At 42.3% G+C, this 24,507-nt stretch overlaps 1 protein-coding gene across 17 annotated transcripts in view; it reads left to right on the top strand.

Moving 5' to 3' along the window:
- Positions 1–24,507, top strand: part of PRRC2C (proline rich coiled-coil 2C) — a 120,243-nt gene that overhangs the window by 64,312 nt on the left and 31,424 nt on the right. For 14 of the 17 annotated variants that reach the window (XM_061583906.1, XM_061583916.1, XM_061583925.1 and 11 more), the window contains exons 23-27: positions 6,482–6,571; positions 9,283–9,384; positions 21,831–22,047; positions 23,810–24,013; positions 24,362–24,474. In XM_061583906.1, coding sequence (XP_061439890.1) covers positions 6,482–6,571; positions 9,283–9,384; positions 21,831–22,047; positions 23,810–24,013; positions 24,362–24,474 — 726 coding nt within the window. The remainder of the gene's footprint in view (positions 1–6,481; positions 6,572–9,282; positions 9,385–21,830; positions 22,048–23,809; positions 24,014–24,361; positions 24,475–24,507) is intronic. The other 3 variants (XM_061583867.1, XM_061583896.1, XM_061583857.1) reach the window with 2 other exon arrangements.

Consider the following 24,507-nt stretch of genomic DNA (forward strand, 5'->3'; position numbering starts at 1 on the left):
GAGTGTTAGAGTGATACTACGATCTTCCACCTGGCAGTGTGGGATCAACCTGGCAGTGTGGGCTTAGTTTGTAATCTGTGGTCCTAATCTCCCAGCTGTATATCGTATCAGTTGATAGCGCTAGGATGTGTCTGGATGGGGTTACATGTGCACGTATGAACCCCAATGCATGTCCATGCTGCACAAGACTTAAATGTATGCCCAGGAGCATAGTGGAACCTTTTTCTGGAATTAAAACCTAGATGTTCACTCTAAGTATGTGATCCTACCATTATAACCCAAAGAAAGACACATGCCCAAAGGTAAGATAAAGATTGGTTTATTGAAAGAGGAAAAGGGAAATACAGCATTCATTTTACATTTAAAATGCGGGGGAGCATCCAGCTAATATAATCACACGCTAGAGCTATGAAAGTATAGAAATATCCTCCACCTATTCACACCCCAAATAGTGCATACCAGAAAAGAAAAAAAGAAAGAAAGGATAGTAGAGGAATATAGCTTTTCTGAATATTGTCGAGACATAGGAACAAGATTTCCATGTCTGGCAAGAGTTAAGCTCTCTCTTAAATAGCCAGCAGCCAGACTCAAAAGATTTCACTCTTCTTGGTCCGAGGTCCAGCACATTGAGTGTTATTCCTAGAGAGTGATGTGTCATGTCTAGGAAATCATTGGAGCCTTTACCTTAAGTGTGTTTTTTGGATTGCATAGGGTTGCATGTAAACTTGGAGGGCTAACAGGTGTGTGATCTAGTGACATGAAAATATTTCCTTTGGAATATTTGCCTTACCTAGGTGAAGTTAAAGATCATGCCTGTTGTCTCCAGTGCCAGGTATGAGTGTAAATGGCTGTTTCTGGGAAGAACATGCTTATCTTGTGTATGTTACATTAACCTGAGCTATACATCAGATTGGGGGTCATTGTTCAAGTGAAGGGATTATTCCTTGGGTAAATCTTCAATTTGGAACCTTCATTATTTACTAACTAGTCAATATATGACTTTCTGAGGTTAAGAAACCAGTTTTGGTCATCCTGCAGTTTGGGATCATCATGAAGGGTGCATTCCAAAGTGCACTATAGCTAGGTTTCTGTGCCCTGATCTATTAATACTAACCAAAGGATAAAAGCACCAGGTAGTGGGGAGTTGTGAAGATGCTGCTCCAATTTCAGTGGTGGTGGGCAGGGAAAGGTATAGTCGGAATGGAAGGTTTGATGGCCATCAGGGGTGGAGACTTCGATGTTTGCTCCCTGTCCCCCACTTCAGCCCCCTCCTCTGGAAGTTACTGGTAGCTTAATCAATGAGCCCTCTGGTCTGGTGGTGCTGTTGTTGAAGGCCAGGTCTGTCCATAGTAAGACCATACTCATCCATGACTTGATTATGGATGAAGGGGCTGACCTGGCATGTATCACCAAGACTTGAATGAGTGGGCTTCATGGGCCTGACCTACCAGCTGTGTTCATCTGGATACTCAATGTAGCACCAGGCTAGATTGGGGGGCCGGGGGTGGTGTTGCTATTGTCCATCGAAGCATCATCTCCTTCACTAGAAAATATTTTGATCTTGGAATGGGCATAGACGATCTGCACCTGGCGTTGGGCCAGAGAGACAGACTGGGAATTCTTCTGCTGGTCCTGTTGCCCAGCACATCCCTGACCATGCTGGCTGAAGTAGTTTCTGGCGTGGTGTCTTAGAACCCCGGAACAATAGTTTTGGATGACTTCAACATCCATATAGAGGTTGATATTGGACTGGAATGGGATTTTGTGGCCTCTTTGACAACCATGGAGCTGTCTCAAATGGTCATCAGTCCAACATATCTGGCATACCCTTGATGTAGTCTTTATCCCCAGTTATATAAGGGATGAACCGAAGGTAAGGGGGGTGTAGCGCTCTCCATTGTCATGGTCAGATCATTACCTACTAAAGTTTGGACTAGTGCCAACAATTCCCCCCTTATAAGGGTTATGAAGGCCTGGAAAAAATGGGAGGAAAACAATTGTTTTGCAATTATGTATTTATTTATTTATTGCAGGAAAAAATGGGGGGAAACAGAAAAATTGGGGGAAACTGGGGGTTTCCATCAAGTTTTCCGGGCCCTCACATCACTAGTAGGGGTGGTGAGCCTGTTCATATGGCCCATACTTGGAGACTGATGGAACCTGATGTGTTCTGAATGCTCTGGGGAATTTTCAGGCAGAGAAAGCTGACAAACCTGTCAAAGCCCTGGTCTCGCTGTGGAATGGCGAGATGAAACTGGAAGTTGTCATGATTGCTCCTGAGTGTCCTCTCAAGCGTTGTGGCGTCTGAGTGGCTCCTTGGTATTCTGGGGAGCTTTGGGCTATGAAGAAAGCTGATGAAGAGTAGAACACAATTCTCACTCTGAAGCCAACTAAACACTGGATAGTGCACACAGTTGTACTTACCTTGTGGCAGTGCAGGCTGCAAAGGAGGCTCATTTCGCAGTTTGCACTGTATCCTCTAGTAGCCAGCTGGTGGAGTTATTTTGAATCATCCGGAGGTTACTGACTCCCATTGTGGAGGGGCCTCTGGATCATTGAGGGCCCACTGTGATCAACTGACTACATACTTTGTTGAGGATAAAGTTGCTTGACTTCAGAGTGGCCTTGACTCTGCTAACGTTGCAGTTTCAGTGATGTGGGATCAGTTTCAGCTTATGCAGCCAGCTGTTGTGAACAAGGTGCTAGCAGTCATACATCCAACCATGTGTCCTCTTGTCCCCTATTCCTCCTGGCTTATTAAAACTAGCAGAGGGGGATTGACTGGTTGGGCCTAAAGTATGGTTAATGGTTCATTACATGAGGGAGTGGTCCCTGACACCTTGAAAGAAATGAGTGCATACACTCCTAAAGAAACCAGCCCTGGACCCCTTTGATTTGAATAATCATTGACCGGTTGCAAATATCCCTTTCTTGGGGAAGGTGGTGGAGAGAGCTGTATTAGAGCTGTAAACATTCTTGGATGGCACAAATTATTTAGATCGTTCCAATCTGGTTTCAGGGCTTGCCATGTGTGATACCACGAGTGATACATGCCCTGGTCTCCTCTCGATTAGACTATTGTAATGCGCTCTACGTGGGGTTACCCCGAAGACGGTCCGGAAATTACAACTGGTACAGAATGCGGCGGCACACTTAATAAAGCAGAGCCGTCGCCGGGACCACGTTACCCCAGTGTTGATGGAGTTACACTGGTTGCCAGTTGTGTACCGGGCCCAATTCAAGGTGTTGGTACTAACCTTTAAAACCCTATACGGTTCCGGGCCAGTCTATTTGAAGGAACGCCTCCAGTATCACCAAATATGCCGCCAAACAAGATCAGCCTCACAAGACCTTCTCTCGGTCCCACCGGTGAAAACAGCTAGACTGGTGCGGACCAGAGAGAGGGCCTTTTCGATCGTGGCCCCCACCCTCTGGAACTTGCTTCCTTTTGACCTTCGTCACGCCTCCTCCCTGATGGCTTTTCGCCAAGCTTTAAAGACCTGGCTGTTCAGGCAGGCCTACGGGATTTCTGGGGTGGGTTAGGTTTTTATATTGCATTACTGAAGGATGGTTAGATGAATTGCTGTTAATATTGTAATTTGCTGTATGTATATGTTTTTATATTGTTTTTATATTGTGTACGTCGCCCAGAGTGTCCGTTTAGGCAGACAGATGGGCGACTAATTAAATAAAATTTTATTATTATTATTATTATTATTATGTGGCTGAGTCAGCCTTGGATGCCCTGATAAGAGGCAGGACAAAGGGAATGCAACCTTGCTGCTGCTTCTCGGTCTCTCTGCAGCTTTCAAAACCACTGAACACAGTATCCTCCTGGACCAGCTCCATGGAATGGGAATTGGGGGCACTATGTTACAGTGATTCCACTCCTACCTACAGGACCAAGTCCAGAGAGTAGCGGTGGGTGATTGTTTTTTGTGCTGCTGTGCTAAGAGGTGCTGCAGGGTACCATCTGATTCCCCAATGCTATTTAATATCTATATGAAGCCGCTGGGAGCGGTCATTATGAGTTTGGGGGCAAGATGCTGATGACATTCAGCTCTGTTACTCCATAGCATCTGAATCAGGAGAGGGCTCTGGACTGGTGGCTGGACACAGTAGTGGGATTGATGAGGAAAAATAAGCTGAGCATGAATCTCTGCAAGATGAGGCACTGTGGATGAGTGATGCCTGTGTCTGAGAAACTGGTCAATTTCGTGCCCTGGATGGCAATGCACTCCCCTGAAACAGCAGGTATGCAGTCTGGGGGTGCTTCTGGACCCAGCTGTCTCACTGGAGGCCCAGATAGCTTCAGTGGCTAGAAGCACATTTTATCAGCTGTGCCTGGTACAACAGCTGCAACCATTCCTGGACCAGGAGAGGTTGACCACAGTAGTTAAGGTATTGGTGGCTTCAAGACTGGATTACTGAAATGCACTGTATGTGGGTTTCCCTTGCACTTGGCTGAAAAACTACAGTTACTGCAGAATGCTGCAGCACAATTCCTGACAGGAGTGAGACCTTGTCAGCATGTAACATCCCTTTTCAGAGAGCTGCATTGGTTGCCAATTTGTTACTGGGCCAAGTTTAAGGTGTTACTTCTGTTATATAAAGCACTTAACAGCTTGGGACCAGTTTACTTGCAGGATCACCTTACTCCATACATGCCCATTTAATCACTTTGATCTGCAAAACTGGCACCTTTACAGGTACCACATTATACTCGTTTTGCATTTGTAAAAAATGGTTCTTCTAATGTTGCAGCACTTGTACTTTGGAACTCCCAGCTGGTGTACCCATTAGACAGGTCAGACCGGGCCACAGTTATCCATGCCCTAGTCACATCCAGGCTGGACTGCTATAACATGCTGGTGTGGGGTTGCCTTTAAATTTATTTATTTATTTCATTAAACTTATAGACCGCCCCATAGCCGAAGCTCTCTGGGCGGTTCACAAGACAAGAAACATCAAAAATACAATAACATGTATCAATATAAAACATATAAAAGTTAAAAATTATTTAAAAAATTAAAACAGTGTCAGCGTATACTAAACATATTAAAAAGCCTGGGTGAAAAGAAAAGTTAAAGACAGTTTGGAAACTTCAGGTGGTTCTGAATGTGGCTGCCAGAGTCCTGATGGGGGCTAGATGGTTGGACCATGTGATACCATTACTCTACCAGGCCACACTGAGTTGCCAGTGCATTTCTGAGCCCAATTTAAAATTTAAAAGATCTTTAAAGCCTTAAACAGCTTGGGTCCAAGTCATTTGAAAGACTCCCTGAACCCATACCAGCCTGCCCATACTTTAAGATTGCCAATGGAGGGCCAACTTACCTGACCACAGTTAAGTTAGTGGACATTTTCTATACTACCTCCATGGCTCTGAAACTCAGTGCTAACAAAATTTCATTGAGCCATATCCCTTCAGGTCTCTAGGATGGCATTAAAAACTTACCTACTTTATTTATTTATTTAATTTATATCCCTCCCTCCCTCCCAGCAGGAGCTCAGGGCGGCAAACAAAAGCACTAAAAACACCTTAAAACATCATAAAAACAGACATTAAAATACATTAAAACAAAACAACTTTAAAAACATTTTTTTAAAAAACCTTTGAAGACTTTTCTTTAAAAAAAAGGTTAAAAAAATATTGTTTTAAAAAGCAAAGGTTTAAAAGCATATTAGAAAGCAATTCCAAAATAGAACCAGACTGGGATAAGGTCTCAACTTAAAAGGCTTGTTGAAAGAGGAAGGTCTTCAATAGGCACCAAAAAGATAACAGAGATGGCACGTGCCTAATATTTATGGATAGGGAGTTCCATAGGGTAGGTGCCGCCACACTAAAGGTCCGTTTCCTATGTTGTGCAGAACTGACCTCCTGATAAGATGGTATCTGCAGGAGGCCCTCACCTGCAGAGCGCAGTGATCGACTGGGTATATAAGGGTCTTTCAGGTATCCTGGTCGCATGCTGTATAGGGCTTTGTACACGAAAACTAGAACCTTGAACTTGGCCCGGTCGCAAATAGGCAACCAGTGCAATTCTTTCAGCAGCTGAGTGACATGTTGGTGATACCCTGCCCCAGTGAGCAGTCTTGCCGCCGCATTTTGCACCAGCTGCAGCTTCCAGACCTTATTACTGCTGGCTTTATTAATGTTGGTATTCTGAAACTATTGTTTTATTCTATTCTGTTATTGTGGAAGCTGCCTTGAGACCGTTTGCAGTTAAAGGTGGCCTATAAATATTTTAAAATAGTAAAAATAATACTGTGTATTCCTGGTGGGCATTATAGCTTTTTTGGAAAATGCTAAATATGTAAACTTATCTGGAATAATTTATAAGCTTTATACTTCTGTTACAGCAATTTAGCTTATAAAGGCATGAAATCAGAGATTATTTTAGCTTTTTATGTCTTCAAAGCACTTTTTCTGGAAGTAAATTACTATCTAGGTCAGCTTTTTTGACTTCTCTCCTTTCAGGAATCTGTAACAGACTATACAACACCTTCTTCTCACTCCAGTACAGTGGCTACAAGCACTGCAAAGATGGAAGAAGCTTTAGTGACAAATGTAAGTGTATTAGCTATTCTAGGCTATAACTTACATATTTCATTGTATTTAAAATTAAGACTACACTGTACCCATCTTACTGGGGTGTGGAAAAATCTGTAAATTTTATTAATGTGAGATAACAATGCAGAATGTTATTTTAGAGACCTTATAGATGAAGGCTAGATGTACATGTCAGTTGCACTTTAATGAGAATCTGTAGGAACTTCAAGAGCTGTGGAAGAATAGAAAGTGGTTTAAACAATCCATGCAAGCTAGGCTACAGAATTATTGGTATTTTATAGTAATGTATGCAATATCATGTGGTAAGGAAATGCAGATTGTTACAACAGTTGAGATGTTCACAGAATAGTTCATTATAGATTCACTGAGGCTTTTCAGAAGGATTACATGGTACTTGCCTCTTGGGCCTGCCTGAGTTCAGAATACACCTGAGTTCAGAATACAGGTTTGGGCTTGCATAAAATTATCCCCCATATTAAAAATACACACAAACCTAAATCCCTTTTTATAGAAAGCTAGGTGCTCCCTTTCCAAATGTATTTGGGGGAGCATTCATTCATGAGATTCCCATTACCCCAGCAGGATATACGACATGATTCTTTTCAATGCATTATTCACTTCTCATTCAATATTACTAGAGTTTATTTCTGTATCAAAATTGCCACTCTGCTATGAAATAAACAGCTTGGAAAAAAATCACTCATGACACATACTGGAAGAGAAGTGTTTAAAAATGAGTTAACTACATCCATATTGAGTAATTTTGTACTCTTTATATGCAGTCATATTATAGTAATAGGGCTTATTTGAGTAATTATTTTGTTTTTCTTCACACATCCCATTCCCACCATAGCTTTGAAATTGGCTTTTTGGTTTGTACTAACAGACATTACCCTGAACAAGCATTTAAGTGTTAAAGCGCACATTTTTCATGCAAGAGTAGCACTTGCAGAGTGGCTAAATTCAGATGTCATGGAGCCAGTTGGGAGCATCTCCAACTTCTCACATTCCTTCCTCGTCTCCACTTTCCTGGTTGGCTAATCTACTCTTTCCCCTCCTCTTCCACAGTTTGACATAACTAGTTTAGCATGACATCTGAATGGGATGATTTTGGTTAGCAACAACCATAGTTTGCCTCCCAACTGGAGATTGACCATGGTTTGAAGTACGTTTAAATCCCTGCTTTGGATAGATTGCCTGCCCAGTTAAAACTTTGTGGGAAACTATTGTTCTCTCAAACTCTGAAAAGGAGAGGAATGAGTTCACAAGCTGGGGGGGGGGAGGAAGCACATGACACTGTAGAGGTTGCTTCTCACTGCCAAATTTATGGCCCCATAATATGTACCCTTCTCTTTCTTCAGCCCTTAAATGTACAACTACAAAAGAGAGGGTTCAAAGACATGCTGCATGGCTTTCAGCCCTCTCACTTATTGCTGTTCATCTTTTTTAAAGGTTAGAAAGAGCAGAAACAACACCAAAAAATGGAGTAGTATGTGGGTGATGGCGTCTCATCTGGCACAAAATGTGAATTATATCCATTCTGGAAGCACGCATGCTTGTTAGTTAATCTCATGTTTCCAGGCAAAGTGGCACAGTTCCTCTATAAATGGTTCTTTGACAACTAGCACCTTATTTCCTATTGTAGCATGTGAACACCTAAATATTCTTTGAATAACTTTAGAAACTAATTGTGGATGCCAAATAAGATTGAAGCAGCCTTGAACTTTGAAGAGCAGAATGTTAATTGCAGAGGTTATTGAATTAAAAACATTCATACAGTCTGCCTTTTTTGCAAGGCTACGAAGGCTTTGTGGATTTTCCTGCTTTGATAGTGCAAGTTGGCAGATGTTGTCTGGCAACAGAAAGTATTTTCTTAACATAGAATGCTTTGTGGCTCCTTGTCTGGCTTTATGTTTGTAGGAGAGCAGGATGTAAGCATCTCTCCAAAAGAGTTTCCAGTTGATGAATTGTTTCCTATTAAATAGATTTTGTAATATTAAAAAAAATAGTTTCATGTCAGCGTTCGTAGCTTTCTGTGTCATCCTTTTTGCTCATAACGGTTTGAAAGGTTTGAGGCTGATTATGTCCATGCTGGGGCACCTTCTAATTTTTGGATGCTGGTGACTTTTGTGTACTGCATTTCTGGAGTTAGATTTCATCTTCCTTTATTCTTTAAACTCGCTTCATTCCATTCTGTAGCAATATCACGTAAGCATGATTATAAGAGCACTTGTAATGGCTAAGAGTAAGACAACATAAATGTTTTTGTTTTGTCTTTGAGTCTTCAGGAAAATCTATTGAGAGCATTTAGATAAGTTTAAGTAAAATTGTACTATTCCTGCAATGCTTTAGTTTTTGTGCTCTTGTGGTGCAATGGAAGGAGAACATCCCTCAGTGTTTGAGGGACATCATACCACCTATTTAAAGGTCTTCTGAAGATCAATCTAGGGAAATCACAATATCCTGAATTTAATGTTTATAATTCAATCCAAAAGGAAATGACTGCAAACTGAATAGCCTTTCCCCCCACCTATCAGATTTTTTTGGGGGGGGTCCTTTTTCTGTTAAAGCTTCCCTGACAAATGCTTATGCCTGGAAGAGACTCTAGTTCAGTGACATAGTTCAGTGACATTTCTTGAGCTCTTGCTTTTGATGGGGCTTTTGTCATAGACTTAGCTAGAATGTGATGTGTGTTGCCTGCCTTTCAGGTGCCCTTGCCCCACACCCTCCCCCTCCCTAGGAGGGAGACTCTACAACAGAGCTCCAGCCTAACTCCAGTTTCTTCCGCTACCGTCGACCTCACCCTCAAGGTATGTACCACATCCCTCTAAGGGTCATTTTCTTGCATGCAGGGGAAAGATTTAATCAAGATCTTGCTGGCAGACATCAGTGAAGATACCAAAAAGCAGTTTTAAAAGCAGATTTTTGCTTTTAGACCACTAGAACAAGAGTAATTAAGGGGGTTCATTAAATTATATTAACCCAATTTTGTAACTAACCCCAAGCAACCGACTCTTGCCACCCAAACCCTAAAATACATGTCAGAATATCAGAAAGGATTTCTCATGCTGTTTGTGATTTCCCCCTCCCATAGAGAACATATGGAAAATGAGTTATTTTTAGATAGGTGGTTTTCCTCAGGTAGCCTGACATCATGTGGGTTATAGCTCCACCTATCGTCCGAAGGCAAGAATGAATTGAAGTCAAGACCTGGGGCATCAAGCCCCTCCCACTCCATTTTCATTCTTGCCTTCGTCCAAGGCTGTTGGATATTATTGGCGTAGCACAGAGTTTCTAGCTTACTGTTTTGTGTGTATTGTGTGTGAGGATTGATTGGTGTTTTTTCCTCTTGTTTCCTTTCCTCTTCTCCGTTGGATAGAGTGTGTGGGACTGATTGCGTTCCCCTTCCTTGCATTGTTTTCCCTGACTAGAAGTTGTTTTTTGGGGGGGTTGGCTTATTGGTTTCCTCTCCCCTCCTTTTTATCTTTGCTGAGGGTTGTGGTGGCTGTGGCTCCCCCTTCCAATTTGAACGGGGTTTTTCAGGTGGAGGCTTGCACAAGGAGTCTCCCTGCGGCTCCTGCTGTGACTATCGTAACACCACCTCGCCTGTTCTTGCCGCCTGCTTCTGTGGCGGTTTGGCTTTTTAGCGGCCAGGAACCTACGACTGCCGTTCCCTCCTGCTTCAAATAGGCTATAACGACCTTGTTTTGAGCCGTTGAGCTGTTTCTCCCCCCCCCCCCAATTCAGGCTCACTACTGCGGTCGTTTTTTATAATCCTCTGCGGCGTTTCCTAGCTCTATAGCAGTCGTACCAAGTAAGCGGAGTCCGTTTTTTGCTCCAGAAGGCAGCGGTTTCTCCTTGCTCGCCTCTGTAAGGTCGCATGTACTTCTCCCCAGCCGCCATTGCCTTTCTCCCTGAACAACTGTCACTTTGCTGTTTAGTTTTTCCCGCTTTTTTTAGCAGGGGCCATTTTGTTTGTGTTTTTTCCACTCTTTCTGTCTAACTCTGCTGGTTCCTCATAGCATAGAGTTATTAAGACCTGAGCCTCTCGCCTTAATTTTTAATTGATGAAAGCACAGATAATCCTGCACAAGACCATTCTACATAGCAGCTGGACTGCACTTCGCCTCCTGCAGTTTATTTGTGTAATAAGACATTTGGAGCTGTACATTCTCCCCCATCCGTGGGCATGTACTGAGGCTGTTTGGAATTGTGCATTATATATTAAGGCTATTTGGGACTGTACATTCTCCCCCACCTGTGGGCCTGTACAGAAGTGTATTTGGCCACACCTCCACTGCACTGTGTATTTGGGACTGTACGGATTGACTACACCACTGCTGCACTGTGCATTTAGGACTGTACTGTGGGCGTGTACTGATGTCTCTCTTCTCACGGCTTATCTGCACAGTAATTGCACTGCACCTCTCCTGTTACATATTGTGTTGGTGATATATATACAGTGCATTCTCCCCCACCTGTGGGCGTGTCAACAAGCTTGTGTTGGCAATATATATATATTGTACATTCTCCCCCACCTGTGGGTGTGTACAGCAGCGTATGTTGGCAATATATACCGTACATTCTCCCCCATCTGTGTGGCGTGTACGAAGAGGGTGTTGGTGTTGCATACCGCACCCTACCTTGTGTGTGTATATGGTGGCAGATCAACAGACAGAGACAGCTCATTCTACAGGGGCACAGCAACCGTGTAAGGCCCCAGGGTGTCATGCGTCACCTAAGCACAAGCAACCCGGACTTCATTCCAAGGCTGTCGCTAAAACCACACACTTATCTTGCCACACCGCTGCCAAGAAAGCACGATACGTGTCTGTCCCAACTTCAGAGGCTCTGGCCAAGACAGATTAACAGCCATCTTTCATTCACCCGCCGGCTCATCTGAGGACGTAGTTGAAGGGCTCCCTAGCCAACCAGCTGGGAACTGTCCTTCTCAACCCATGTCATCAACTGGGGCTCATACATCTCACCGGTCTGATGAGACCACTGCTAATTTGCCTCAACAAGGGCACCAGCCTCTGCTCCACCAAGTGCAGTCAGTGACCTCGGATCCTCAGATGGCCATTCTTGCCCCTCATCTGGGATTGCAGTTGTCCTCTGAGTTTCTCCCACAGTTGCAGGACTTACTGAGCTTCTTCTCACAAGTGCAGTCAGGGTCACAGGCCAGTCCATTCCCCTGCAAAATGCACAAAGACATTCTGGCACTATGAGACATTGTGGCTGCAGTGAGGTAAATCCACCACCGTCACCAAATCCCTTTGAGGTCACTAGAGGCAGGATTGGCGATGGGACTACCAGTTCAGAGGATCCCTCATTTTTTCTTCAAGCCGAGGGAGGTGAGCGGAGCGATGATTCAGTACTGGAGGAGGATGCGTCCTATCGCCTGTTTTCATATGGCCGACTATCTGCCCCTCGCTTGCAGAGTTTTGGATACCTTAGGTCTCCAAACTTTCCAGACTGGATCTGCTATTCCCCCTGTATAGGGGACCAAGATTTTGGAATTTACAAGATCGACAGATAACTACCTTCCTGTGCCAGATCCCATCGACAAACTGGCCAAGGAAGAATGGGTTCGCCCACTGCAGGCATGTCATTTTTTCTGTCCTTGCCATAATCACGGGACTACTGCCTCAGCTATTCGGGCTCTGCTGCAGTTCTCATCTCCTCTAGAGCTTCTATGATGCGGCTGGATGATCTCTTAGATGACCTTATCCAGATCCGATTAGACTACGAAAGGGCCTGCTAATATTTGTCTGACTATATAGTGCTCTGTAGCGATGCCACACCTTCGTCATTGTGTGCATGTATCTAGCTCTCCTGGTGTCATATTGAATCAAGACTATTTCTTTTGGAACCTAGCCTCCATACCACAAATCCTCCCCAATGACCCGGCACAACACAAAGCCACAAACCACAAGCATTCCTGGCTCTTTACTCCAAGGCTTTTGACAAAACCAAACATTTAAAAACAGGAGCAGTACTGCATCTTCTCCTTTGTGTGCATGTGCTGGCCTCTCTCCATACCGCTCCTCCTACCTTTGAGTGTTTGCTGGTGACATATACCGCAACTCTTGCCTTGTGCGTGTATATGACGGGAGATCAGCGGCCAGACGCTTACTCAAGTGCATATTTTCTAATGAGGCCAGATGACAGGTGAGTGTGGACCAGCCCAGGCAACAGGTGAGTTTATATCATGTGAATCATCTCTCGCCCTTTCTGGCTGGTAGCTAGCCAGACCTGGTAGAGGTCTATTTCAGTGGGGCAGATTGACTGGTTGTCCTCTTATTTACCTACACCTCCAGTGAGTCCATGTCAGAGGTTTCTCCTCAGGCATGAAAGCCATATCCAGATGAGCAGGCCGCTGCTGCTGTAGAGTCATAAGGAGCTCCTTGCTGTTCCTGTCAGATCACAGGCAACACTGTGAGGAGGGACTCTCACCACACCTCCCCACAGTGTCCCAGATTTAAGACTACTGCGGAAGGACGGCCTCACTGCTGCTTCCCACTGTGTGCAATTGCTCGGTTCTTAGAGGTGCTTCTTGGCTATAAGTACCTGCCTTGGACCGTAGTTGATGGTATTTCCATGTTCTCGCCCTGGGATACTTCTCTGGGCTATGTTCAAAGGTTAACCGATCCCATCTTCTATGTGCACTTGTTGTCTACATGGAGCATCTCGGCGAAATTTCCACTCTGCCTACATATCCAGACAAGTGGGCTGCTGCTGCTGCTGCAGAACCAGGATGTTATCTACGGTCCTGTTAGGCCAGATCTAAGACCAGTGCGGACCAACACTCTCACTGCCTCTTTCCGCTGTGTATTTATTTGCCCTTTAGTAATGGTTCCACTCGTCTCTCGAACCATGATAAGTACCCACAGTGCCTGTCAGGCCAAGAACTACACCAGTGCAGAAGGACACACTCAATGCCGAGTGCAATTATTTGGCTCTCAGAGGTTGCCACATCCCCTTCAGTGGTGGGTGTTTGGGCTTATTTAGTGAGGCAATGCTCCCTCTACTGAGGTGCTTGTGTGCTTGCCTTACTAGTTTTTGGAGCTAATTAGAGGCAGGTTGCTGCCTCTGCCTCTGTTGGGCTGCTTGAGCTTGCTATTATCCCCTTGTGCAGCTCTCTTTGACTAGGCTGCATTCAGAGTCACTTGGTTGGGCCCTTTCTGGCCTCACGAATCCAGGCTTTGCCTGCATTTTTAGCTCATTAAAGACCAGACCTCCACACTCTTGTACTGGGGTCATTTTGGGCGTCTCCATTCCGCTTCTCTTCCTCTATGGAAGTTGCTATTTGGTCTGGGCCGGCTTCCTTCTGTATGGGCATATTTGTGGCCAGATAACCCTGTGTTGGGTTTCTAAATGTCGTTATTTAGGAACTGCTCAGCTATAGCCATTTCTTCAGATGGCACTGCTACGTAGCAGCACCTTCAGCAGCAGTCACTGATTTTCAGTGCTAGCCTTTTCAGCAGCTATCGCTGCCATGTTTCGCTTAGCCTGTGTCAGTGGGAATTTTGTGGGGACAACCGTGACTTGCAGTTTGACCCGTGCAAGGTGTACATTGACCTTAAGGTAGGTGAAGGGGTCCCACGGTGAGTATAGTAGCCAACCTTGGAACCTCTAGTTTTCCTCCTCGCCATTGCATCTGGGCTGGATTGAGGTTGGGGTTGAGGCTCCTTGTGAACGTGATGGACGCTTCTCAGTCTATCCACTGACTCGAAAGACTTTCACTTTCCCTTAGATCCTGGGGACATGGCCCAGCTTGCTACTCAGTCTCGTGGCGCGGACAATGGTGTAGCATTCTCCTGTTGAATTCATACTATTCTGTCTATTACTGCAAGGGGTCCAGCTATTTCTCCAGCTTGGCCAGATAGAGAGCATTCTCTGTATAGCCTTTGAGGAACCTCAGACTTTCTGTGTTGCATTTATCGTTGGTAAATGATGTCTAGCAGAATAACGTCATGAACTAGGGGGCTGGGGAACTTGTTTCCTGCAGTTTCCTGGGCGATATTAGCTCCTACAACTTCCATGCAGCCTTGTCAGGCTCATTTCTTTTTTTTTTTTTTACAATAATTTTTATTCAAATTTTCATAAAACATAGAAAACAAAATCATAAAACATTCAAAGACAAAAAACAAAACAAAACAAAAATGATTAAACAAAAAAAAATAAAATGTTGACTTCCCATTTGTCACATATCAAATCAGTTATAGGTCTACAATATATAACAATCCTGTCTCTTAAATCATATTATAAAATCACTTTCCTCCAGTAGTTATCTTAATTAATCATCAAATCTCATAAACATTACTTTATTCTTTCCACAAAAAGTCAAAGAGAGGTTTCAATTCTTTAAGAAATATATCTATCAATTTTTCTCCAAATAAACATGTCAATTAATCCATCTCGTTAATAATTATAATAATCTTATTGTCATAACCATAGTCCAAATAAACATTTCGATTAATCCATCTCATCAGAATCTGTTAGGTCCAATAATTTCAATAGCCATTATTCCATTATCCCTATTAGTTCCATCTTCCATCTTCAATAGTCCTGTTAAGTCCAGTAATTTCAGTGTCCAATCTTCCATTATCAGTATTCCATAATAATCTTGCTGTTGTAGCCATAGTCATATAATAAGAGTCTGATGGGAATTTCCTCTATCCCAAATATTTTCTTGCCATCCATTCTGAATAAGTTGCTGAAATACTGTTGTAAAGTCATATCTGTGTTCTTCTTTTTTACAAAATGCACTGGCTCATCTCTTAAGAGTTTTTCCATTGTCACATGGCTGCAGTTAATTCCATAGATTTTCTCTATATCAAGCTCCATCACATCATTCCAGTCCAGAAGATTATCCAAGCCATTGATAACTTTATCTCTAATATCTTCATTAATTTCTTCAGAGATAACGTTAAATTCCAAACAGTAGATTTTATTTCTAAAATCCATAAACTCCAGATCTTTTTCCAATTCCACATTTGTTCCAATCTCCAGGGCTTGTATCTTCCCTTTATTTTTTCTTTTCTCATCTCTGATCTCATTCTCCTCTCTCACAGGATCCCCTATTTCTTTAAACTCCTGCGTCATTTTGCTCAGTTCAATTTTCAGCTCCTTACTACCCTGTCGCAGGGTTTGTTTCGTTATCTCAATCTCATCCATTATTTTCTGAAACATAGTTACTTCCAGATTCTCAGCCACTTTCTTGATTGCCATTTTTAAAACCACGAAAACAAAACAAAAATAAAGAAAAACCACTTCTTATTTCAGCAACAATTGGGTTAATATTCCAGGCTTGATGACATCACAGTATAAACAGAGCAACCTGCCTTATCTCTCTATGTTCAAGAATGAAAAACAAACTTAGTTCCCAGCATCAAAACAGTTAGTGGCGTCGTGAAGAAGCAGATTCGTCAAAATAAAATAGACCAAAAAGAGAATAGTCCCAGACAATATAATATTCCTTGGAATAGAAATCAGGAATAGAAATCCCTCTTTTGTGTATATCTTTAGAATGCACTTCCAGGACAGCTTTTTGCGACAGAAACAGAGATAAGCTGTTAATTTCGTGGATAACAGAGAAGAGTTATAGCTCACCCAGAAGCTGTCCAAAGCCGATCAATCTGACAAATCTCCTTTTGCTGCAACAATTTAAACCAAGTAAAAAAAATAATAGAAAGAAGGGTGCTTGCCTGTTAGTCCGTTCTCTCTTTAAAGAAAAGATAAACGTATCGCTTAAGCAGATAGAGCTTGTTCGAAAGTCCGTCCGGCATTGTTGGCTGGACCTTATCTCATAAATTAATGAAATCCAGTCCTCCCAACAAAAACAGGCTTTTGAGGTTGATCTCTACGTTTCTCCCTGCCCGGGAGAAATTTCATCAGTCAAAAAAAAAATGTTCTGACTGATTTATATCTGAATAAGCTTCTTTTGAGGCGGGAGCCCATCCCAAAAGCAGGCACAAGCGAAGTCACCCTTCCCGGAAGTCGCAGCCTTGTCAGGCTCATTTCGATGTTCAGCAGCAGGACCTCTGCATCTTCCATAAGGACTTAGTGATATTATGTCTAGACCCGTCTTCTCGCCCCAGGGCTTATTCAGATTTCCATTGCAACTGGGACATTGTTCTTCCCTCGGTCTGTCCAAATCCTGTCCATCCACTGGAGAAGGCCTGGAACTCATTAGATATCCGGAGGGCCCTCTCAACCTACCTGTCATGAACTCGGGACATACGATCCAACAGATTCACTGTTTGTATCCTTTCACCCTCGTAATCTGGGGACATGGCTGGCCAGTTCTACATTATCAGAGTTCTACATTATTATTGGCCATTATCAGAGAGCTATCGCTAGTCGGGCGGTATACAAATTTAATAAATAATAAATAATAATAATATCTTGTTGATTACCTGCCTGCATTGCATTGGTCTATGGGTCACTTCAGCTGCCAGTGACTCGTAATATAACGGCGCGCTCAACTAGGTCAGCAGCCACTTCGGCTGCCTTCGCTACCAATGCACCTCTTGCAGAGATTGCAGAGCGGCTGTATGGTCTACTCCAAATTCCTTCATAGGACATTACAAGATAGACGGTTATGCTTCTGCCGATGTCTCCTCAGGAGCCGTGTGCTACAACAGGTTCTGTACGACAAGTAATCAAGGGGCGGTCCCTCCCTATTTGGGGCTGCTTTGGTACATCCCACATGATGTCAGGCTACCTGAGGAAAATGTACCATTGGTATCACCTGAAGGGTGATTTTCTCAGGTAGACTGGCATCATGGCCCTCCCTGTTGGAGTTTTTCTGGGTACTTTGTATATTTCAAATTCTCACTCTTCAGAGTTATACTATTTAAACTAGTTAGTCAAGTCAAGACCCTTTTCAAACTGTTGATGTGTCTTTAGTCTCTAGGCTATTATTTGGGACAATGTTTTCCTTGCTGGTAGGCCCGTTGGCTGTTTTTGTCTTCACAGATATATCTCACTTCGGTCTCGTCATGAATGAAAGTGGAGTGGGAGGGGCTTGATGCCCCAGGTCTTGACTTCAATCCATTCTTGCCTTCGGACGCTAGGTGGAGCTATAACCCACATGATGTCAGTCTACCTGAGAAAATCACCCTTCAGGTGATACCAATGGTACATTCTAGATGCTTTTCTGTGAAATAGATTGTATTGTGCAAACAGTGTTTATGTTAGCAATATGTAATGTGCATTGACTGGCTGAAGAAGTACATTTTGAATAGGAGACTGGCAATGTTAGATAGTATTTGCTGATATCTTCTGTGTATATTGTGGTAGCTGATGTGATCTTTTTAGTGAAGATGTGAGGCTTGTGGCAGCCAGATAGTGATCATAAGTGAGAATGTTTATTTGGACTGTATTGTCCATCTCATCATGTTGTAAACTAAGTCTTGCTAGCATTATTTGCAGGTTGATACCAATGCTTCTCAGTGCTATAAATGAGCTAAGAAATAAAATGTTATATTTCCATCCTACATTTCCATTATTGATTCAGACTAGTACGGCTTGCAGTTTTAGTTTCAAAGAAGCAAAATATTGTGATATTAGCAAAAATTGGCCAAACAGTAAGAAAGGAACACCTGGACAGGCAACTCTTAGACGCTAGTTGAACTCTAACATGGCCTTATGGAAAATTATAGGCTTTTATTCTTGGTCTTAGGCCTATGTGGAATGTATAGAGGAGAGATCTGGAAATAGAAATTCAGTATTTCTGATCTGCAACTAAGTGTAACAGCCGCTTGATACGTGTTCATAACAGTATGGACAAATTAACAGTTTTTAATTTGAAGCTACCACTTTGAGATCTGTTGTTCTTATCTAGAAACAAACATTACGCATATGTGCGACCCTATGCTTTTGCATAACGAATTTCAGTGGGACTTCTGTCAGAGAGGTTCCCAATAGTAACATGCCCCCTGTGTTTACAGATTTTTTTAAAAAAAAGGGAAAGGGGGGTTTCTTCTTGTATTGGCATACATCGGTAACATGCTTTGTGCATATGTATATACAAGTAAGTCTCTTGATAAAGCGAGATTAGAGTGAAACATTGAGGACCTGACCTATATTTCAAAATTCTTATGAAAATTGTCCAACAGACATTGCACTGGACTGAAAGCAACTTTTAAAGTGAAGGTACACAACTTTAGCAGAACTTTCAACAGTTCTTACAGTTATTGCTCAGATTGACATAGCCATGGTGCCTTTTCTCTCTTTGATTTTCTCAGTTTCCATGTTACAGTATCATTTAAGCTTCAGTTTTGTGCCTGTGCAGCTGGATGCATTGCTCTGATAAAATAATGTGCCTTATTTTGTTTTGTTTTGTCTAAGGAACTATTTGAATATTTGGTATAAGGTAGTAAGTGAGCACCTAATTGGCTGCTTTGAATGTAATATATTCCCATGCACTGTAGAAAGACAAGACCATGAGAAGACAGTGAATAGCTAAAGGCACATGGCCATCTGTCTGTCTCTGATAGTTGTTTCATTGTCATCTAATGTCATAGTATTGATACTTATCACTCTTACCTCGGTTAAATGAGGTGTTAGGTTTGAATCTTTTCTGTTCTGCAGTACAGACGCTGCTCCTTCTGCACGGTATCTTGGATATTTTACATCTAGTGAAATTATTTTGTGTTAGACAGTTTTTTCCTCTACTAAATCTGTCTTATGGTCTACAAAACATGCTTCACAAACAGAATACAGTTTTGTCTGGGTCAAATTCCAATAAGACATCAGCTGGCAGCATGAATTGTAGTTGCAAACAATCCCATTAGAAAATTGAGGGTTGATTTAATGCTTACACATGTAAACACATAGAATTACTGATCAAAAATGGGCATCTGTAAAAATTGTCTGTAGCATAGACATCAAAGTCTTGTCGCATCATAAGACTGACTGATTTATTGTTACTTCTCTGAAAGCTGTGGCAGGTATGGGCAGCATTTTTACCACTGAGGGCCATATGAGACAGCAGACATTCAGGGGCCATGTACCAGTGGAAAAAACTGTGCCCGCAGTTGCTGGGGGCAGAGCCAGCATCCCCCTCACCACACACAGCAACCTTGGCTGCATTAAAAATACTCCTGGTGTCGTCTGGATTTATTGTGTTTTCCAGCGGAGTGGGGGAGTGGGGAGTGCAGCCTATATTCTGAATTCTCCCATCTATCCCGATCTTCTTAGCTTGTTCTGAAGAACATACTGTATTTTGAAATCATACTCTCTGTCAGCATTCCTAGTAGTGTTACAAGGATTGCTGAGGCAATGACAAGGGTTATTGGTCCTGGCCAGCCTCCAGCTCAAAGATAGGGAAGTGGCCGCAGCTTCTGGTGACATGCCATTCTGTGCACAAAACTCAACCATCCCGTCTCAATAACGGGAACAGCAGCATCACTCCGTATCCACTTTTCTCATTGGCATTATAGATGTAGATGCTCTAACACCAGGAAGAAGGAAGTAAATGCCAAGATTTTTAGGCTGCAATTTAGAGGCAGCAAGGTAAATTTGGCGGTGGCAGGGAGTGGCCAGCAGGCCAAGTAGGTTAAGGGTGAGAGCCACATGCAGGCCTATGGCATAGCATCTTGGCAGTGATCCAAAGTAGACAAAGATAATGAGGAACTAAGCTGTGTTTCCAAAATTATATACTGTTCCATAATTGTAAGAACCGTAGCTTGGATCACCTTCATCTGCATTAGCTCACTCTAGAAATTATAGTACAACTTCCAAAGATGTAACAGTGAATCTGTTGGTCTTTATGATGTGTCATAAGGCATGAGCCCCATTAATATGGTGATGTAAAGTTTATGTGCTACTCAGTACTGATCAGAGAGGCTGAGGTAATAGATACAGTATAGAACCCTGAAGAGTCAACATGTGGCTTAGCCATACCTTTATTCATAAACACAAGCATAGTGATAGTGTTAATGACAATTATATGAAGTTGTAAATCTGTCCTTCATTTACTACGACTGTTATAGCCCTGCATACTTAAACCTATTTAATCTTGATTTGGTTGCTGCAAGTTGAAAACTACAAATGTGGTATAAAAAGCAAAAGTTTAGCCTTTTTTTTCATCTCTGTGTGCAAGATTGTACCACATTTACCCCAGTTCAGCTTGCACAGGTCCCTGAGATTCAAAGCTAAAGCAGAAAACTTACATTAGATTAATTGTGCCATTAACATAATTTTAATATGCAGATTACATAGCTGAGGAACACTTCTAACAGATTTTCTTAAGTGTCTTTGTTTGTTTTTATCTAAGACAGGGATTCCCAAACTGTAGTGAGCAGACCACCGTAGGTCTACGAATTTCATTCAGGTGGTCCACAGAATGTCTGTAAAAATGCAATTTAAAAATCTACAGCATCTAGTTATATATTTATTTGATTTATTTTATAGTATTGTGTTTTAACAATTTTATCTGATTACCTCATGCTGGTCATTGACCGTAACAATAACGATTATTACTATCCCGCCCTTCCTCAAAAGCACTAAAAACACTTTAAAACATCATAAAAACAGACTTTAAAATACATTAAACAAAGCCTCTTTAAAAACATTTTAAACATTTTCAAAACATTTTAAAAAGGGGGGGTTAGAAACATTTCCCCCACCCCCCCAAAGAAGAAGGTTTAAAAACATATTAAAAAGCAATTCCAACACAGACACAGACTGGGATAAGGTTTCAACTTAAAAGGCTAGCACAGTGCACTGCAATTGCTATGCTCTGCCTCCACAGATGGAGGCAGTGTGCTTCTGAATAGCAGTTACTGGAAACAGCAAGAGAGAAGAGTGGTCTTACACTCTGGTCATGCTTGTGGGCTACCCATGGGCATCTGGTTGGCCACTATCAGAACAGGATGTTGGACTAGATACTGGCTTGATCCAACAGGCCTTTCCTTATGTTTAAGAACATAACAGGCAGAAAAATCCTTAAGTGGTCCACCAAGACCTCAGCAATTTTAAAGTCCATGGGGGGAAAAGCTTAGGAATCATTGATGTAAGATATTGAAGATTTATATTTGGCTCTAAACTGTGCTGTATCCTTTCCTCTGTTTTGAAAATGTTAAAAAATTGGCATATTTAATATTTTTAAGCAATTCACTTTCTCTTGCAGTTCATTAGAGGAATATGTATGCTATCTAGAGAGACAATGTGAAAATAAGACTCTGTGAAAATTAAACATGCTAAATATCTGTCTTAAAGCAGAACCATTCCTTTTTCTAAATAGATGGAGTCTGCTCGCAAAGCATGGGAGAATTCACCAAATGTTGGGGACAAGAATTCACCAGTTACTTCATCGGCGTCTCCAGTTACTGGTGGCTGTAGTGGAAGTGGGAGCAGCAGCAGTAGCAGTGGGCCAACCAGTGGTACATACAGCTCTTTCTCAAGTGCATCAATGCCTCAGATTCCTGTGGCTTCAGTTACACCTACAGCTTCATTGTCAGGTATAAGCCTTCAGACTGTACCCTGAAATGTACTTGGTCCCTCAGTCAAAAAGGCTGCCAGAGCAGCTTACACACAATCAATTGAAAAAAGAAAAGACAGTCCGTGCCCACAGGTCACAGTATAAAAGACATGGCACCAAAGGGATGAGGAGAGATATTTAGCTCTTGACATGACATATGTAGCTTATCTGTTCTGGTTAGTTTATTTTGTGTATAGAAGTGTCTTAATTAAACAATAGCAACTGATGTTTTCAATATTTCCTCCTCCGCATAAGTCACACAGATAAGATTTTACTATATGGGGAAGGGAGGTAAGGGATGGTGTATCTGGATGCCTGTACTTTGCTTTCCAGGCAGCCCAGCGCTACCCACGGCTTTTTTAAAAAGCCAAAAATACAAAGATTGGGAGGGGCAAGGCCTTGGCAGGCCCAAAGGAAATATCTGAGGGCACTGTGGTGCCCATGGGTGACCTGTTGGGGACCCCAGCTCTAAAGCAATGTTTCTGAACTTTGTAATTTTTAGTATCTTTCTAGATTAAAATTGGAGATATGCTTTCAGCACTTCAGAGTCTTAATTGCTCACTCAAGATTCTGATGCTACCTATTTATTGACAGAAAAAGTGATACTTCCTCCCTCAGGTGGCACAGTGGAGTGAAAAATGAGAGGACTTAAATTTACAAAGCACACTTCAGCCCCTTTCGCAGCACATTAGTGTCTCCCAAGAAACATTTTAGGAATCGCAGCTCTAAAGCAGTTGATGTTAGTTGGAAAGCTAAGGTGCGATCCAAAGGAGTGGTTTCAAACTCATGTCAGGAAATTGTGCGTGTAACCAGAGCTTGCTTTGTTTTTACTGGAGCAGGTCTCACAACTGCTGAAGCAGGTTCCTGTTCATTTCAAAAAACAATTTGCTGCCTCAGTTGTGAGAGACGCAGCCCTGAAAATTGCAAAGAAAACTCTGGCCATATGTATCTTGTACATGTTCTATGCTGCTCCTTGGGTATGAATATCTTACCCTAATGCTGGCACAGAATGCCAGCCAAGTAAAGGGACCTTACAAGGCTTCACAAAATACTAACTCTTTGAGAGGTCTCCAGGGAAATGTAGCTCTGTAAGAGTGAGCAGCTACCATAAGTACCAATATGTGCCTCTCTCATTTAGATTTGGAGACCATATGGGGCCAACACATATTGGAAGAGGTTGTCTATTAAGCTGTCTTGGGCAAATCCTCTTGTAAAGTGCCCTCTGACTGGCCAGGGAGGCCCTTTTGGTAGTGCCATCACTGGGTGCTGCCCAGTTGGCACTGACCCATAACAGGATTTTCTCAGTGGCAGTTCCCCCTTTGTGGAATGCCCTGTGTGGTGAATTCCTTCTTCAATTCAGGAGGAATTTTAAAATAGTCCTGTTCACCCAGGCATTTGATGACAGAAAGATACTGTTCCTGGCACTCTTGAAATTATTGCCTGTGAGGATATGCGACTCCTTAAAAAAATTCTTAATGTTTTAAAATGTTTTCATTTTATTTTTAATAGTATTGTTTTACTGCTTTGTTGTTAGCTGCGCTGGACTCCTTTGGGAGGAAGGGCAGGATAGAAATTTAATGAAGAAATAATGTTTGAATAAAGTACTACTCTGATTAGCAACTTGCATTTTTACTTAGAGTGCATCATACGTATGACTAGTTTACTAAAGCAAGTTAGTGTTTTACTGACTATTAAATCAGTGCTTAGTTTTTAGTAATTATTAAATTAATGCTTTGTTTTAGGAGCTGGAACATACACTACCTCTTCACTGAGTACAAAAACAACCACAACCTCTGATCCACCTAACATTTGTAAAGTGAAGCCACAGCAGTTACAGACAAGTAATTTGGGATCTGCTGGTCATTTTTCCCAGCTAAATTGTATGCCATCACTAATTGCCCAGCAGCAGCAGAGTCCGCAGGTCTACGTGTCTCAGTCGGCAGCAGGTAAAGGGTAGGGTATTCTCAGTGCATTGTATATGGCGATTAGGTTCTTCTTTCTGTTCAAAGGTAGAGGTGACTAAATTTAAGCTCAGTGTTTCTAGTTACTCCTAGTTACTTTCATGTATGCATCCACGCAGTCTATCTTTGCTCACAAAAAAAATGTTTTGAATGTTTTAAGGTTTTTAAACTGAACATAACTCCCTTCTGAAAGTTGGCAACATCAGTATTTTTTTCTACCATTTAAATGTTCCCTCATATGTTTAGCAGCTAGGCATATGATTATATAGTTCCATATAAGTTAACACAGGCACCACTCCACTGATTTTTATTATTTTCTTGTGGTGCTTGTAGCTCAGATTCCAGCTTTCTATATGGATACAAGCCATCTGTTCAGCACCCAACATGCACGACTGGCTCCTCCATCAATGGCCCAACAGCAAGGATTTCAACCAGGACTCTCACAGGTACTTAGAAGGTTGACTGGACAGCATGTTGGC

The sequence above is a fragment of the Rhineura floridana genome, chromosome 1 (assembly GCF_030035675.1).
Source record: "Rhineura floridana isolate rRhiFlo1 chromosome 1, rRhiFlo1.hap2, whole genome shotgun sequence".
NCBI lineage: Eukaryota > Metazoa > Chordata > Lepidosauria > Squamata > Rhineuridae > Rhineura > Rhineura floridana.